The following is an 18,176-nucleotide window of genomic DNA, read 5'->3' as shown; positions in this document are numbered from 1 at the left end:
TAAATTTATATGGCACGATAAACCTGATAAAATAAGTAGGAAACAAATGTGCCAATTATACAGTGATGGTGGGGTTAAAATGACAGATATTTTTATACATTCTAAATCACTCAGAATATCATGGATAAGAAGATTATTTTGTTATCAAAGTAACGAAAATCTCACTTTACATATGTTCCAATCATTCTTGCCTCCATCATACACATCTCTCCACTTATTCATGGGGGCTGAACATTACAAAGAATTAGCCATTTCAATGCGCAACCCATTTTGGAAAGAGGTATTATTAGCCTTTTCAGATCTAACTCAGTCCATTGTAGATAATATCGCATGTCAACCCCTTTGGAACAATCCTAGAATACAAGTTAATAATAATGTAATTTATTATAAGTCATGGTGTGCTAAGGGAGTACGTTTTGTTAACGATGTTCTAGAAACAGATGGAAAATTTCTTTCATATTTTGATTTTCAACGTAAATACAATGTACAAGTAAACTTTCTTCAATATTATGGTTTGTGTAATGCTGTTCGATTTGGTTATAATAAAAATGTCATACCTAAGATTATGGAACCTACATGTATTATCCCTGAAACATTGTTTTTAATACTGAAAGTGAAAAAAAGGTTGTGCACATATCTACCAGGCCTTTTTGAAACATAAGACAAAAGAATGTAAAAGTCTTATAAAATGGAAACAGGAGTTTGATTTTGACAATATCATTTGGAGTTTTTATTACCAAATTCCCTTTTATTCAACTGTCGATGTAAACATGAGATGGTTTCAGTTCAAGATGCTAAATAGAATTCTTTATATGAAAGACGCTTTATTGAGATTTAAATTAGTAACAGATAACTTATGTACTTTTTGTAATAACAGCGAAGAAACAATTATGCATATATTTTGTTCTTGTATATATTCAAACGAGATATGGTCAAAACTTGAGCTTTGGCTGTCCCGTAATGCTATTCATATTAAGCTTACAAATCAAAATAAATTATTTGGTTTTTATGGACGTAATAACAGTGCCCTCAATTGCATTATGATTATAGTAAGGAAAGAAATTTTTACAGCCAAATGCAAAAATTGTTTGCCAGTTTTTGAACAAATCATGTCAGCGATAAAAAGTTATTATGATATGGAAAAGTATATATGTAAAACAAATCTGAAAGAAAAGAAATTTATGAAAAAGTGGTTACATTTTACTAAATGTTTCTGATTGTGTTTTCTTATGAAATGATTTGTCAGGTAATTTTCTGACACTTTGAAAAGAATTTGCAATTTATAATTGATTTTTGTAACTGTTTGCTGTTCTCATTGTATTTAGAATGGCCAAGAATATCATGTGTTAAATCTGCATGTACATACATATCTCTTTTTGTATATATTTGTGTGTATGATATTATTTAATAAAGGAACCCTGTGGAAGGGGAAAAAAAAAATCTGGAACCTAACTTTGAAATTAATCATGAATTTCATGAAACTGATACAGGTTTTCACATTCAATTCATCTCCACCTAAATTGTACACTATTCAGCTATAAATTACTCATATTCATGACAGTTTTATCTGATATGATTATAGTTTTCGATATATTTAGCATTAAAAGTGGAAAATGTTTTTTGTAACACCTAGTATTTTTAATGATGGAAATGAAGTTACAAATAAAATGCATGCATTGGTCTTGCAATATCGGTATGGTAATGTTATAGGTTTGACTACTGTGAGGGAAAAATGTCCATATCCTGATATGTCAATCTGATGACTGAATGTTTGTGAATATAGCATGAATACTGTATTTGATATCTAGCCGGTGGCGTAAAGAATCGAATTCTTTTAAACCTCTTATAATCCTTAAAAAACATTGATTTTTGTCTTTAAAAATGCATGAATAACTTCTACAATATCTAAGTCAACAAATAAGTGACTTTCAAAGTTTCTTGAAAAGTCAAAGCATTTACGTCCTCCACCTTACTTAAATCGCAAATTTATAGTCCAAAGAGAATTCCACATCGTTAACTGTAAGTCTTTCGAATATGTTCCTCTCTTTTTCGTGTTTTTTTTTTTTCATATAGCATACCTTCTACGCTTTATCAATTTGGCAGTTTGTTATGTTGAGGTTTAGCAAATTCCGTGGCTCGGGAGAGATTGAGGACGAGTGGTACAGCATAATAAACTAAGCAAATAATTAACAGTATGTTGAGTCACTTTATCAATGGCTGTTTTGATAGAAGATTCAGAAGGAAAAAAAAAATGGCTTAGAAAATTTCATTTGAGCATTTCACCACAATGAAAGGATTGAATGAATGAAAGAAATAGTGAATATTCTCTTTTTTTTTTTTTAAAGATTGCATTAAGTGCCAATTTATTTAGGTTGCTAGTAATACATTTAGATGTTATTACATTTAACGACTTTTTTGTATCACATGATTGTGAACAGAAGGACCGAGTGATTCATCTAGTTCCCATAGTAAAGGGATAGTATAGTTTTGGTTGAGACCTAATTTCAGGTTTCTAACTTTTTTTGTGAGATAATGAGAAACCTCTTATGAAATATGATAGAGCATGCAATTCCATGAGGAATTCAACGTTTAATTGATGAAAATTGGTTTTGAAATGGCTGAGATATCGAAAACAGAGCGATTCTAATAAAGTGTGGGACCCACACTTTTATTACGATCGCTTTGTTTTACTTTGTTTTTGGATGTTTCTATTATTCCAAACACGATTTCCATCAAGTAAACTTTGAATTCCTCTTAAAATGGTATGCTCTGTACAATTTCATAAGTGTTTTCTCAGTATCTCACAAAAAATAAAAGGCCCAATTCTCATCTCTACCAATACTGTGCCATCCCTTTAAAATAAACGAAAGACATGAAGAAATTGAACTGTTAAAATCAGATTCCTCGAGAGGATAGAACTGTAGTTTTTCTGCAGCACCAAAGATTTTTATCCTCCAGCAGGCAATGTAACTAGTTAACACATTTCGGCTATACATGTCAATATTATCACGTGATAGTCGAACTAAGACCAAACCAATCACGATATTAGAACGAAATATTGTTCTTCAAAATCTGTCTATAAACTTTCGTGCAGTTTTCTCCGGAACAGGATAATTGCAGCTTAGACAAATGTTGTTATTGGTTTTTAATGCGGGGAATGCTGGTATTTTCTGTTTTATTCCTGTCTTTTCCACTAACGTATGATAAAAGATTTGTTGAATGCTTAGGAGTTATTTTAATGATAGCGTGTGTGCAGATGTGGATTACGTAGTGATGCATCGGGCTTTATGATGACACACCAAATTCACGTTACTAGCAAAGATGAGATAAATCATTTTGTAATGTGTGTGTGTGTGTGTGTGTGTGTGTGTATGTCTGTGTATATATTTCTCTTCTATTCTCTTTTCCGGAAACTTCTTAGGAGCATTGGAGCCATGTCCATTACCTACGGGATGGCAGGTGGACTGGCAGCAAGCCTACGACTGTCTACTGCCTCTGAGCACGCAGCAAATTAACTGGATAGTTCCTGGAGAGGTAAGCCCGCTTCTGACCGTTGCCAACATAATCGATGCTGCGGGGGCCAGCTGGACGGCCGAAACGCAGTTGGAAGGACTGGGGCACATCTGCATGAAGATTGCTCCTAGGCTGCCCGTCCTTTTCGGTGGCCCGGAAGTACTTCAGATGATCTGCGATCCCATTTTAACCTCCGTACGGACCGACGCACCTGTCGACGGCGAGGGCGTCTGCAGACTGATTTGGAACATGGTCATGGCGTCTGCCATGCCGGGGAGTTATTCCTTCTCAACATCGTCGCCCGGCTTTGCTTACCAGACGCCCGAGTCATGGGATATGCCAGAAATTGTATCTTACGCGCCCGAGACCCCTAACCCTTCACCTTTTAACATACCAGGTCTTCAGGACTTTGACATCATGGCAGAAATCCAGAGAATCGAGAGAGAGCTGTACGGCATCGATTCGTATGACGTAGACTCGGTATGTCCGGCGATCGACAACATCCTGGGTCAGATGAGAAGCGAAGAAGACATGGTGATCCAATTTGCTACCGAACTGACCAAGGTACTCATACCTGTCGGTGCCGGTCTATGCTCTCATTTAGATAGCATAGCCAGTGCTCTCATGGAAGCGGGCCTACCCGCGTCATCTATCGGGGGGCTTCTCGAGGAGGTTCCTCGACTGGTGGCTGTAGCAGCAGGCTACGACACTTCAGAAGAATTCTGCGATCTCCTGACGTCAGCGACTTCTCCAGACCTCATTACTTCTACCGCACAACGAATCGTCAGATACTTCTTCGGCCTGCTAACCAACGAGTTCCGCTGCACCGAGATTGTCGACGGAGCGCTGAACGTGACTCGCCTTATGGTGCCGAATCTCTCCCGGGTAGGACTTATCATGTCAATGAACTTAGCAATTGGTTTCTCCAGTCCCGAGGAAATCTGTCGGTACATCGACACTTCTTTCAGTCTTAGAGGTGCGTGTGAAGGATTGTTCCTTTTCATCATTGAAATATTATCAAACACACATTTGAGAAATGAAAATGAGACGAAATATTGATTACACGCAGTGAAGGCATAATCTCCCATTAGCAGATGAAACAAAAACCCAGCTTTAGTGCTTCAAAATAGTTCTAAAATGTAAATGAGGGATAGAAACAACCAATGTACGAATCAGAATCAGTATAATCAATGTCATATATTGTTGAATACAAAATGTGAACAATAGTTGTAAGAGAAAACTTTTCCAGACTTCACCGTCTAGAGTTATGCCTTATTGAGAAAAGTACAAATATATCCTTATGTTTTAGGCGCTTGATATTGCTAATTTTTCATACAGTAGAATGTTTTGTGATACAACTGGCCTACTTATCTCAAACATTTAGATCACTACTCCCAACAATGTCTTTAACGGACCCTTTGGTAGCATACATCTGTCAAGAACAAAAAAAAAATAATACTGAGTTTATCTTCATAACTTTCTCTTTACTTTTATGCAACAAAATAAAGTTGAGAGAGAGAGATAGAAAACATATTAGTCGGTCAAGAACATACGTTGTTATCATTATCACGATTATTTTTTCCTCTAACACATGTCATTGAAGTTATATTTTTTGGTATATAATACTTGACAGGATAATATTTTGGTGGACTTTTTTTTTAAGTTGTCATCAGACTGGATGTACCTCTGAAATTGTATCGTGATGATCAAACACGAAATAAATGCCGTGCTTAGATTGCAGCTACAAACTTGTTTCTTCAGTCATGTCACAACTGAACTTCAAATGTTATGTATTGTTGTACACTATACATAGGTCCACCTATACCACTTCGCCTGGAGCCGTCTACCAGCGAGGGAGAGGGGCGAGTGGAGGTCTATACTGACGGCCGATGGGGAGCAGTCTGTGGGGACTCCTTCACGAGCCCGGAGGCAAAGGTGGTGTGCTCAGCTCTGGGGTACCGCGGCGAATCCATCGCGCTGGGCGTGGATCACTCTGACACCACCCCAGTGGTGATAGGCGATCTTACCTGCATCGGAGTCGAGTCGAACGTCGCCCAGTGCTCGCGTCTAACCGCCCCCTGTGGCTGGGGACAGGATGCCGCAGTGCAGTGTAACATGGCAGGCTCGTCGACTCTTGCCTCGACCATGGATAGTAAGTTCATTGACCTGCGCACTGGTGGTTGAGTCACTGAATGAGTCTTGCCTTTGTGTGTTGTTTTCTTCGCGTTATGGTTAACAACGGCTGGTAGCACAACATCCTGATCTCGATGCTCCCTCGCACACATACACACACACACACACACACAAATGAAAATGAGAGAGACAGAGAGAGAGAAAAAAAAAAAGAGCCAGACTTGATTAAATGGTGGGGAAAATGTACAATCAGTATACTTCGCTTTTACAATTTTACATTATACTTGATACTTCAAAGTATTACTTTATAGAGATCAGAATTGTATCAAAAAAAAAAAAAAAACAGCATTGCAACAGTGTAGCTGAAGAATGTTAGCATTTCGGAAATTTAGACTAGCCTTTGTGTCCATGATCAAACAATCAGAAGTCTAATGATTTCATGCGTTTACCTCTTGATTTTTAGCTTTCCTCTTATTGGCGTTCTATTAAAAAGCTTTTGTGTGTAACCCATATGTAACCTGTTTCTACAATGTATAAAGGTCACAGTCTTGTGAGGCTCTTGCATGAGTCAAGTGAATATACGTAAGTGTACAACATTAAAAGGGAGTTAAATAAAAATTTGACACATTAAAAGGGAGTTAAATAAAAATTTGACACGTTTGGCCCATCAGAAGCGTTTGCTTTCTCGATGAGATGAGTGGTGGAAACCAGTTTAAGATTCATTGCATTGTCTTCATAGAGTATTAAGAACATGACTTCTTTATCGCAACTGATTGATGACTTCCTTACCATGCTATCAGTTGCGATGTCTGACACTGGATGAGGCAGTCACAAAGATATTTTGTCAGCTCTTTGTCACTAACAATGTAGTCTACCAAACCCCTCGTTTCTGTCCAAAGGCCTGCGGATAAGATCGATAGTACTATCACGAAAACAAAGGACTAAACACATTGTCCTGTACCACTGTTTTTCATTAGCCGACTGGCGTTTATTTGAGACTACCCCGTCGATGCAAGGAAGTATGGAAGTTAGACTTGCAGACGGGACAAGTAGCCAGGAGGGGCGTGTTGAAGTGCGACTCGGGAACGGCGAGTGGGGGACGGTGTGTGATCGTGGCTGGGGTATGGAGGAGGCAGACGTGGTTTGTCGAATGTTGGGCTTTCCCGGCGCCAAGAAGTATCGCTGCTGCGGCGCGTTTGGAGAGGGCCCAGGTGAAGTCCTCCTGAGTAAAGTCGCCTGCATCGGCTACGAGATGAACCTGGGAGAGTGCGCATATTTGGGGAACGGGGTCAACACCTGCCAGCACACTAGCGATGCGGGCGTGGTTTGCTTGCCAGGTAAGATTTGATGCCTCTCCTTCTACTTCAACATACTCATCTTCCCCTTTACTTTTCTTCGGACAAATTTGCCGTTACTCCGATTTTTCTCTCTCTTATCTTTCGAAGTTCTACCTACCGGAAACTGAAAAATATCAAGATGTTTTGACTGACCTTTATATACTGGGGGCTTTGGATACTCGTTTTGATCAATGTATAATGCAATGGACAGTAAATTGAATTATGTACCTACACTATCAGGTGAAGAGCACAATATCATTCAGGATTGTCTTGATGTTGGTTATTGGGGTTTTTTCCGTAGCACCACCTACCTCTCTGGCGGTCCGACTTTCCGGCGGAAGTTACCCGTGGGAGGGCAGAGTGGAAGTAAATCACGGAGATGGGTGGGGCACGGTCTGCGATGACGACTGGGACCTGAACGATGCCGAGGTGGTGTGCAACATGCTTGGCTATCCCGGCGCCAGAAAGTGGCGTTGCTGCGCATTCTACGGGCCTGGCAGCGGTACCATTCTACTGGACGACGTCCGGTGCACGGGCGACGAACCCAGTCTTCTCGACTGTCAGCACCGGCCACTGGGCGAGCATAACTGCGCACCCAGCGAGGATGCTGGAGTCGTTTGCAATCCACCGGGTATAAAAATAAATTCACGGACACACTCACCCATGCATTCATTCATAGTGACGTAAACGTGTAATGACGTCATTAACAAACTCTTAGTTTATCGTAGTAGGTATATACGCGTCATTTTTTTTTTAACATAGCATTTATTTTACTTAACTCTTGTTTTCAGTCACATTCGTACTAGTTACAGAGACATCTATATAAAAACGTCGTAAGAAAGGGACTTTGATGAAACATTGATTTCATTATCTCACAGTAGAAACAAAAGGAGATTGAAAAGCTGACTTATACAATGTCATTAGTGGGTGCTGTTCGTTATTCCGAAGGTTCGATATTCCGAAGGTTCGTTAATCCGAAACACGCAAATTCCCTATACCTAGAGGTTCGTTAATCCGAAACACGCAAATTCCCTATACCTAGAGGTTCGTTAATCCGAAAATGAAAAAGGGTTCGTTAATCCGAACATTTGTGTCGTTATTCCGAAGGTTCGTTATTCCGAAGATTTGTTCATCCGAAAATTAAATTCCGAAAAACGAACCTTCGGAATAAGGAATCTTGGGACTGAAGAGCCTTCGGAATAACGAACCTTCGGAATAACGAGCTGTAACCGTCATTAGTAATGATGTATGCAGTGATGTACGCTGTTAAGCGGACACATACAGCATTTCTAAAATTCATCACTCTATGGGCTCACAGGGGGCAGATTTGGTTAATGTGGTGATGGGTCAGCAGTACAGGCGTGATCCCATTCGATTATCAGGTACAGTAAATTTAAATGACCACCGGCACACCCACCTAGTTCAAGGCCGTAACCATTCCAGCACATTGTCCCGAAAAAAAAAAAATACTCCAGATTACTTACTTACAGCAGTATAAGCATTGCCAAGTCCAAGTATAGGCATACATTCATGGCATACCTCACCGGCTACAATGTGTATATTTTCATATTCATTTGTCCTATTTGCATTTCAAATATGTGTTTCCCTGAATTTAAAAAAAAAAAAATCTTGTTTTTCTTTCGAAGAATATGGGGTCTCATACACATCTTACGAAAATTAGTTAGAAAGCTATTTATGTTTGGGTCAACAGTCAGCGGCAGAAACAGAAAAACATACAAGCGAAATAGTGAGAGTTGGTCAGTAAATGGCGAAACCCAATGAATTTGTAAGTTTATGTAATTATCAAACAAAACCATTCCCACTGAATACATCTGGATCTTCCTCCAAGGCACCATTTCGTTAAAGTTATTGCCCTGACCACTACAGTTAATCCTTGCTTTTGATTGACAAAGAAGCTAAAGTCAGTGACTGTTACTGTGGCGATCGTCAAAGACTGACAAATTTTCAGGGCTGGAAACTTTCATGAAACGGTGAGCAGTCAATCACACCCTTGCTCCCAATGTATGGCTAAGGCATCCTGAATAGTGTCCAAAACATTCTGTCCAGGTATGATTCGAAAACAGGACCTTTTACTCTGACACCCAGTGGCTGACCTTAAATCAAAGTTGTACTGAATAAATTGTAAAGAGGCGGTCTCAAGGGCTTGAATCTTGCTCGAGACGTTCATGCTTGGACAAAATACTTCGTCCACAATGTCCCGCTAAAACAGTAGTCAGGCAATGGTGGAGCATAATGAAAATATCGGTCTTCAGCTCTCGAATGAGGCTACCAAAACAATTAATATGAATATTATTATACTATAATAATCACCACGAATTGAAAAAAAAACAACTGAAATTGAAATTTGTCCTCTCTTTCTTCTCCGCATCTACATCCTTTTTTTTTCTTTCTCTGCCTAATCTTCTCTTGCTCCCTCAGAAGTGGACACAGCCACGCCCATCCGACTTGTCGGTGGAAACGCCCCTGGATCTGGAAGAGTTGAGGTGTATCTCAATGGAGAGTGGGGAACCATTTGCGGCAACGGGTGGTCGATTTCCGATGGTGACGTGGTCTGCCGATCTCTTGGCTACGACCACGCCTCCACCGTCAAGGCTTATGCATTCTATGGTAGTGGGACTGGGCCTATCCTCTTGACAGACGTGGATTGCCTAGGCGACGAAGATGACATAGCCGACTGCGCCTCCAACGAGACTTGGTTGCAGGACTGCAATCATAGCCAAGACGCCGGCGTGCGTTGTGGTAAGCTGTTTTCCTTTAAAGAGGAAATTCAACCCAAAATTAGATAAGATTTGAAGGAAAGAGAAAATACTCCCTACAAAAGATACAAAAATGACAAAAATCGGGTTAGAAAGATAAGGAAGATACTACTGTCCGAAATTTCAAACTTTTCAGAAAACATTTCTTGACCAGTACTTATAAATGTTCAGATGAACGAGTTGATGATGTCATACCCTCACAATTTTTCATGCATGCCATCATGAACTTCGGAAAATTGTTATGTTTAGCTAATACAAGTAAAAGCATGTTCCCATGCCAAGGTATATCACTGTAAACTTTTGTTCTTTTGCAGTTTTGGGTGATTTTAAGGCAGATTTAATATTTATACACCTGAACCGTGAGAATTCTTTTTCATTTCTGTATACGAAATGAATAAGAAATTGTGAGACATCGTCAACTTGCTGATTTAAATATTTGTAACGACTGGTCAAGCAGAGACTTCCGAACATTTGTGAAATTTTAGAATGTCCTAACTTACTTCTTTTTATATATGAAGAGCTTATTTGCAAAAGGGGCAAGATCCATTTTTGATGAAAATTGAGTTATTAGCATCACTGCACGGAATTCCATTTGAGTTAGTTACTATCACAAAATTAGATGTATTTTTATACACTTGTATACAAATTCTCACAAACAAATTTTTTTTTTTTTGCTCCAAAGTAATAACTATGGATTTAGCCCCTTTTGCAAATAAAACTCTTAATTGCACTGAACAGCAGGAATTTTTACTCTCTATCTTATAAAATGATACAATGTTAGAGTTGGATTTCTTCTTTAAACTCAACTAAGGGCCTTGTGTACATGTATATCATACCAGCCTGCACTTAACTGGTTATGCACCACAGGGTGAAAACGTCTTGGATAGAACACCAAGGGGTTATAATGTTGATGATAATAAAGGGTCTATAATAATTATCGTTACAGGTCCCTGCTTATCTTCATATTCGGGTAAATAGGATAATTATAGTCATAACAATGACAGCACTAATGTACTAGAAATAAGAATAATGATGCAAAACAATTATAATGTGCATTTTATCGGGTCGAGGCGCATCTTAAAGAAGGAGAAAAAGAAAAAAAAAACAAATATGAAATGCTAAAAGTAATTATAATCATTCGTCGGATAATGTATTGTATGTTTTTCTGGAGGTGGACATTGATTCTTGTATCGTTTGTGCGATGTTGTGTCCATTTAATTGGATTAGAACTCAGAGCTTATTATGTTTTAAAATGCATTGTCTTTATGACAACACAGGAAAACACACTATGTTGCTAAAGCCTCCAACGTTGAAATGTGACGAGAACAGCAATACTGAATCCTTGTTGTGCATACTCAAGTGATCAAAATGAAGTAAACGATATGCGGTTAAAAAAAAAAAAAATATGCAAAAAGATTATGAATTTACCGATGCCTCCACTGTCTAATCTGTCACTAATGAGATTATCATGACCGTCTTTAACAATATTATTTTTGTTTACTTTTTTCTTTACAGTGTGAAGAACGCTTGTGGACTTCACCAAGCCAACTAGCGGTTGAACTGGCTCCCGCCTCCGTTACTTTTCACACCCGCTGACAAACAGACAGTGAACTGTTTGCACAATGATCTCTCATATCATTTCATTTTGTATCAAGAGCTATTTAAAACAGACATAGTGCATAATTATGACATTCAAGTTCCGAAAAATTGTTTTCGAGGTATTACATTTCCATCCTTTCAAGTTGTAGGGGGTCATGCATTAAGTTTTTCGTTGAATAAACTCATATTAGCTTTAATTCTGTACAAGAAAGAAGGAACCCCATTTAGTCAAGTACAGCTTACGATATCAGTTATGAAAAGAGACTTGCGAAATTTTACAAAGTACGATTCCACTATCATTATTTTTGCCATGGGTGAGTGTGACTGTTTTCGTCAACTGAGGGCGGCACGCCATATTCTCAACAAATACACATTGGATAGGTGCATTCAATGGCACAAATCTATTTACTGAATACTATCGAACGTGTTTTCTTTTCTTTTTTTCTTTTTTTTTATCAAATCACGTTAGATATCAAATAAAAATAATGCCTTCTTGGCAGACACTGAGCTGTCGCCGAATCGATGTCGAGCATGAAACAAAAGACAGCAGGTTCAAAGAAATCAGATCATTCCCACGAAAACGGAGGCTTTATGTTGCCCCCAAGTCATTCGGATTGGGATGTTCTATAGGGACCGCGAAGAGTTGTATTATTCAGACCAATCATGCATCTCAGGCTTATAACTTGGTTACAGTTTATGTTTTATATCATGCTTCTACTCTTTTCTATATGTATATCAAAAATTGATTCTGTTTGGCCGTAGTTTCTCCTCAAGATACTTTAAGGAGACATTTTCAGGATTTATTTCTGGGAAAAAAAAACATAAACAAACAAACAAACAAACAAACAAACAAACAATCGAGTCACAATATCCCAAGACGACTTTTCCTCCCTGAGCCACCACGATGGGACGTTGAAGAACTTTGTAGTCAATTCCTAAGTAATGAATAGCCTGTCCTGGTTATTTTGTGCCTTTGCGCTGTTTTCACTGGCCTTTGTGGAAATGTGTCTCTTCTTGTCATTGTTGTCATAAGATTGTCGTGGGTTCGCGGGCTTTGAATAAAGTACTCTTCCACATCGTATACTTCACAGAATGTGTTGATGTGATAATTCATATACGGTGATTTATCCTCCTTTCTTGGCATGTCATGTCGATATGACATTAGTTGCTTCGTTAGCATAGAGACGCTCATGTGTAGTTGTGTGTGTGTGTGTGTGTGTGTGTGTGTGTGTGTGTTTGTTTGTGTTTGTGGGTTCGTGCTGATGTGTCTATATAGGTGTACAAAAATATGATAACACATATACAACCATAGTATTTCAATCTTACAGTTTATTTCCCTTTCAGCAGTACTGCCCCCCACGGAAAAAAGCAGTAACTGACATTTTTATGAATGTCTACTTTTTTGCAAAAATGAATAGTTTACCCAATGCTCTCCAATGTTAATAGGTCAGTTTTGCAAAAACAAAAATGAAAGTGACCAAAAATGCCATTTTTCACTTTTGCAAAAAGCAGTAACTGCATCCAATTGATTCAACTTTGCAAGTTTCCCCACGGAAGAAAGCAGTAATTAACAAAGCCCACGGAAGAAAGCAGTAACTAACAATTTAGTCTAATCATTCAGACTCTGTATAGTCCTTCCTGTATATTTTTTTCCCTAATACCATTTATTTTTTCTACTAATTTTTTTTTAAACAATGTAAACAGCAGTTTCTTCCATAATTTAGGGGAGTAGATATAAAAAGATTGTTTCACCAGTAACGTGACTCTGCCCGCAGGGAATCATATGACAAGTTGTAGAAAAAGCTTCTTTCTGGAGACTAGCAAACCTGGCAGACTCAGCGCGCTCAGCGTGCAGAATACGCGTGCAGCAGCTGCTGCTGGATGCGCTAACTAGCATTATAAAATGGTTTCAAGAATGTAGCCAATTGGAAGCGCTGAAATGAGTCACGTGTGCGTGTATTAATTTCTCACTAACATGCACGGCCTGACGTCACAATGTTTACACTAGCAGTGCGCACTCAATCAGTTGTTACAAGTGTGTCGCGCGCTACTATACGCGCTGTCAATCCTGTAAACAACTTCTAGTTCGGGCTGCCGGCCGGCCTTTCTCGTGTGCATAACATGTGTGGCGTACGTACACTCTTATACGTACAGTACTTATATGTGCGGCATTTCCGAGTGCAACGTGGGTAAATGTTTGGGACGAACATCTTCGGACATCTTGACTCTTGAGCGAGTGCTACATGTAGCTGACTGGTATTGACCCACAAAGGTACGTGAAAAATGCTGTTAGTTTTCGACCCATTTTATAAAACAAATGATGCACAGGATTATTTCGTGGCGTTAGTGGAGATGCAGCTCACTCTCGGGTATTTACAATGTAGTGCAACATGCACTCGGCTTCGCCTCGTGCATGTTTCACAATTGTAAATACCCTCGAGTGCGCTACATCTCCACTAACGCACTCTATCCTGTGCATCATTTGTATATTGCATCACAGTCATCACTTGCACAGTACAGTGTATTGCAGGTCTGGTAAAGTCACACTCTGAGTGATCATGCCAGTGCTACTGCTACATGCTGTCACACAGTTTCTGCGATCCAGGCATGCCTGTAAATCTATCATGAATTGCAGAGGAAAAGTCATGGTAGCCATGGCTTTGGCCAGAACCAGAAAATCTAGGTGAGCTGAAAATATATTGAAGGGAGATGAGCACTAGTATTTACACTAACGTTAGTCTAACGTTAGATGTAGGCCCTAAAGTTAGGTCTACCAGATCTAACGTTACAGAGTAGATCTAGAGTCTAATCTATTGTTAACTGTTTAGTGTTAGACAAAATGTCAGTAGGCCTAATCTAACGTAATAGATCTAGGTCTAGCACTAACATTGGGCATAGATCTGTAGTCTAGCTTAAGTGTAACGTCAGAGTTCGACTAGGATCTAACGTTAAGACTTGACTTTATTGTCTAGTTCAGGGTCATGTGTTAGGGGCCGGGCCGGGCACTTCAAAGTTCTACTTCAATTACCTTATTTTTACACAGAATGCCATTCAATCGACAAGACCTAGTCTAGGTCTAGCGTTAGGTCCTAGATCTTATAGATCTAGACTAACCAGAAAGTAGAAGAACTTTATAACCTGGTGGTGGTAACAATTCTCCTCCTATGGTCATGTGACGTGTGCAGTTACTGCTTTTTTCCATGGGGAAAACAGCAGACTCCTGGCCGTCTGCATACTGCTTTTTTCCGTGGGGAAACTACCCAGAATCAAGGGTGAGCCACCGCAGTAACTGCATTTTCCTAAATAACATTTAAAAAATAACGGAAACATAATTTTTTCCTAGGTATTGTTAGACAACTAGGTATGGTGCATAATCATACCACAAAATTATTTTTGAATGTTTCAGTGTTTTTAAAGAATCTGCAAAAAACACAAAATTGCATTTATCTCAGCTCAGCAGCTATGCAGTTACTGCTTTCTTCCGTGGGGGGGGGGGGGGCAGAGTAGATGTTTTTGTTTGCTCTAACATGAAGTCAAATTGTCATTAAAACGAAAGATAAAACGTGTATGGGTGACGGCAATGAATGAAACACGCACCATTGAAATTCTAATAAATGAACCACTTTAGATTTATAGATATCTGTCAGGAAAAAAAGAGGGTTTTCCCATCCATCCTCGCACTTCTACAAAAAATACTGAACATCTTTTATACTTTGGGGTAAATTCTAATGACAGCAAAAACAAACAAACAGACAGACAAACAAACAAACATCGTTGACATTTCAGTTAAATCTGAGGTTAAGCGTTTTTTTTTTTCTCTTCTTTCATTGGAAAGTGTAACAGTAATAGGAGGCTTTAAATCAAAACGAAATGAATACGGTTTGCCCTGGTTTCCAGGTTGAAGGCGTTCTGACGTAAAACGCCGAGAGGAATTGTGTTTCGTATTTTATAGGAATTGAATTTCATTTACACTAGGAAGTGCAGGTGCATTGACTCAAACACTCCCAGATATGGTCCTGCCCAGATGCCTAGCACGCCAAAGAATATTGACAAATGAAGAGATAGTGATTAAGAAAAGTCTTTGACGACAAGATGCAAACGTAACTATTCGTCCAAATCCAAACCCATGATTACGAGTACAAGAAGTGTGCATTTTCGTTTGACGTTACCACTAAAACAAAGCTTTCAATAATGTCATAATCATTGAGTTTGCAGAAGAGTGTCTAAATTGATTATGACTTGTAGGTAATGATTGATTGAATTTGAAAAAGAATTATCTCTGAAAATAGGATCTAAAACAGAACCAGAATAGAAAACCAAGCCAAGAAGTGGAAAGAGAAGGGGAGGGGGGGGGGGGAACTTGTATCTTGGCAATGTTGCATGAAACTACTGGTACTACTGGTAAGGACAAAATTATTGCTTTTTTATGGCGCTATCTTGTCCTGACCCGATCCTACACGACTGATTTGAAATTGGACAGTAGAATGTAAAACATGTCATCAAAGCGTGACAATGGTAAAAGATACTCAAGTAAAACACATGACCACGACGGTAATTACAGATTGTATAGTGTTTGAAATATTGCAAGGAACACAATTATTTGTGTGCAATGAAATAACAATGGGGTTAACAAGATTTTCGTGGTTCATAAGCGTACGATAAGGCTTGCGGTTGAAAATGCATTGCTATTTTGTCCATAGTTTATAATCTCCCCTGTAATAGCCATTAAAATGACCAGGCCATTCATTACAAAGTTTGCAGTTGGCACATTTTGCTCTCTGAACTGCACTTATCACACACACACAGACACCCACACCCACCCACACACACACACGCACACACACGCACACACACGCACACACACGCACACACACACACACGTACGTACACGCACACACACACACGCAAACGCGCACACACAAATGCAGAGTTACAGAAATACAAAGATACAGAATTTATTTGTTGTTGTTGTCAGAGGGAGACGCTGTCTTCAACTAGCTGAAACTTTTTACTTCCCTTCTGAAATAATAGCAAAATGTTTTCATCAGAATCGTGTTCATTCACAACTCTTCCCGAAATATGGTGACTGAAAAAATAAAATAAAATGAAACAAAACAAAACAAAACAAAACAAAACAAAACAAAACAAAACAAAACAAAACAAAAACTTGTCACCATTTCCATTCCGCTATTCCTTGCATAACCTTTCTCAGATTTTTAGGGTAAATCCGTGTGATAATTGAGTTGACGACCGAGAGCGCTGTTTTCTCCGAAGACCACGTTCGCAATTAGCCTGATGCACGGAGGGATTAGCGCAGAGCTTTTGCGATTATCACGACCGCGACAATAACCAGTCCGTGGCTCAGCCTCCGTGTGGGAAGTCGACATGATTTCGGAGCGGAAAATCGTCTCAAACTAAAAGTGCTTAGAAAAACATGACGCTGTTTGGTGTTGGAAGAAATCTTATCCATTCCCGCAGGTACACAAAAATGAACGAATGACATGAATGAAATCACTCTTCTGCCCGACCCCATTTTTCATATATAGTTGTGCAGTCACCAATCAAAGTCTTCATATTTTGTGTGATTTAGATATCAAAATGAATAAGGAAAGACAAAAGGAGAAAGAAGTTAATCGACAATATACGACAATACTTTTACTATATCTTGGTTTCTATTTCGCACTAAACAAAAACATTATATAGCGTTGTTTGGCTTCACCTTTGTATCAATGAGCAATCACGTACCTACACCCGAGTCTCTGAATTTCTGTTTGCTATAAACTCAAACTGTGTCCTTGCATGCCAAATAAATAAGATGAAATGATAAGATTTTTTTTTTTAAATAGAAATTGCGTACAAATAACCCCTCGGAATTGTGACCCTTATTTCGTTTTCGGATTGATGAGCCTTTGGAATAACGAATTTTTGTTCCCATTTTGGGAAAAACGATTTGCCATGGTGGAAACCCCCTGTGTGCCACGTTATTCTGAGACACGTTGGTAGTCATGCTTTGAGAAAGAATTCTGTTTTTCCAATCTATATAACTTCTACAAATTTCTGTTAAGTTGGACATATTAATGAGCAAAGTTGAAGAGGAATGCTAAGCTTTGCTTTGATATAAATTGTATGACAAATCTATTTCTATTTATCTTTTTAATGACCAGTTGCTACATTACTGTAAATGCATAACTTTTGCACATGAAGCCGGGAGAGAAACTTAAAATTTACACGCAAATTTAGTTGGGAACACCGCTTGATAGTCAATCACCACATAGAATGCAAACTGTATGTTAAAGGAACAAAAGCGCGAGAAAAGCTTTCATTGTACCGCGGTATTAGGCGATTTATCGATAGGTTTAAGCGGATTAGTGCGTATGAGCGGAATATGCGAAGTTGGCACGCCGTCGACTGAGTGGGAAGTGCGAACATGGCACGTAAAGAGTTTAAAAAAAAAGACTTGGGGGGGGGGGGGCAGGGCAAGAAACCTGATTTCATTTTCGGATTGACGAAGATTTGGACTAGCTAACCTTTGCAACAGCATGATGTTAATAAATTTGAAAGCCCCAAAATCGATTGCATCGGTGGTATACTTGATTTTCTTTAAAGTATTTTAAGTATCCATTATGATATTAGCAATGTTGACTTCTGTTGTGAAGAATTAAATAAACAAATTCTAACGGGAGAGATTCGAAATGTTCTCGGACTTATAACCCCCTTTAATAAATATTTCAAACCTGACAAATAGCTTACTTTGTTTAATTAGGCAAATTATTCCGGTCATCATCCATAAGCAAACTCCTACGGATTCATACATGGG

The 18,176-nt window shown here is 38.8% G+C and overlaps 1 protein-coding gene across 1 annotated transcript in view; it reads left to right on the top strand.

The window, feature by feature from the left end:
- The window catches only part of LOC140236345 (uncharacterized), a 104,808-nt gene extending 93,528 nt beyond the window's left edge, over positions 1 to 11,280 (top strand). The window contains exons 25-30 of the mRNA XM_072316301.1: positions 3,422 to 4,489; positions 5,327 to 5,665; positions 6,624 to 6,983; positions 7,285 to 7,614; positions 9,423 to 9,743; positions 11,276 to 11,280. Of these exons, the coding sequence (XP_072172402.1) occupies positions 3,422 to 4,489; positions 5,327 to 5,665; positions 6,624 to 6,983; positions 7,285 to 7,614; positions 9,423 to 9,743; positions 11,276 to 11,280 (2,423 nt within the window). The remainder of the gene's footprint in view (positions 1 to 3,421; positions 4,490 to 5,326; positions 5,666 to 6,623; positions 6,984 to 7,284; positions 7,615 to 9,422; positions 9,744 to 11,275) is intronic.
- Positions 11,281 to 18,176: the final 6,896 nt, after the last annotated feature.

The sequence above is a fragment of the Diadema setosum genome, chromosome 12, assembly GCF_964275005.1.
Source record: "Diadema setosum chromosome 12, eeDiaSeto1, whole genome shotgun sequence".
NCBI lineage: Eukaryota > Metazoa > Echinodermata > Echinoidea > Diadematoida > Diadematidae > Diadema > Diadema setosum.
Note: the sequence above shows the minus strand (reverse complement) of the source record. Positions and strands in the feature narration are given on the sequence as shown.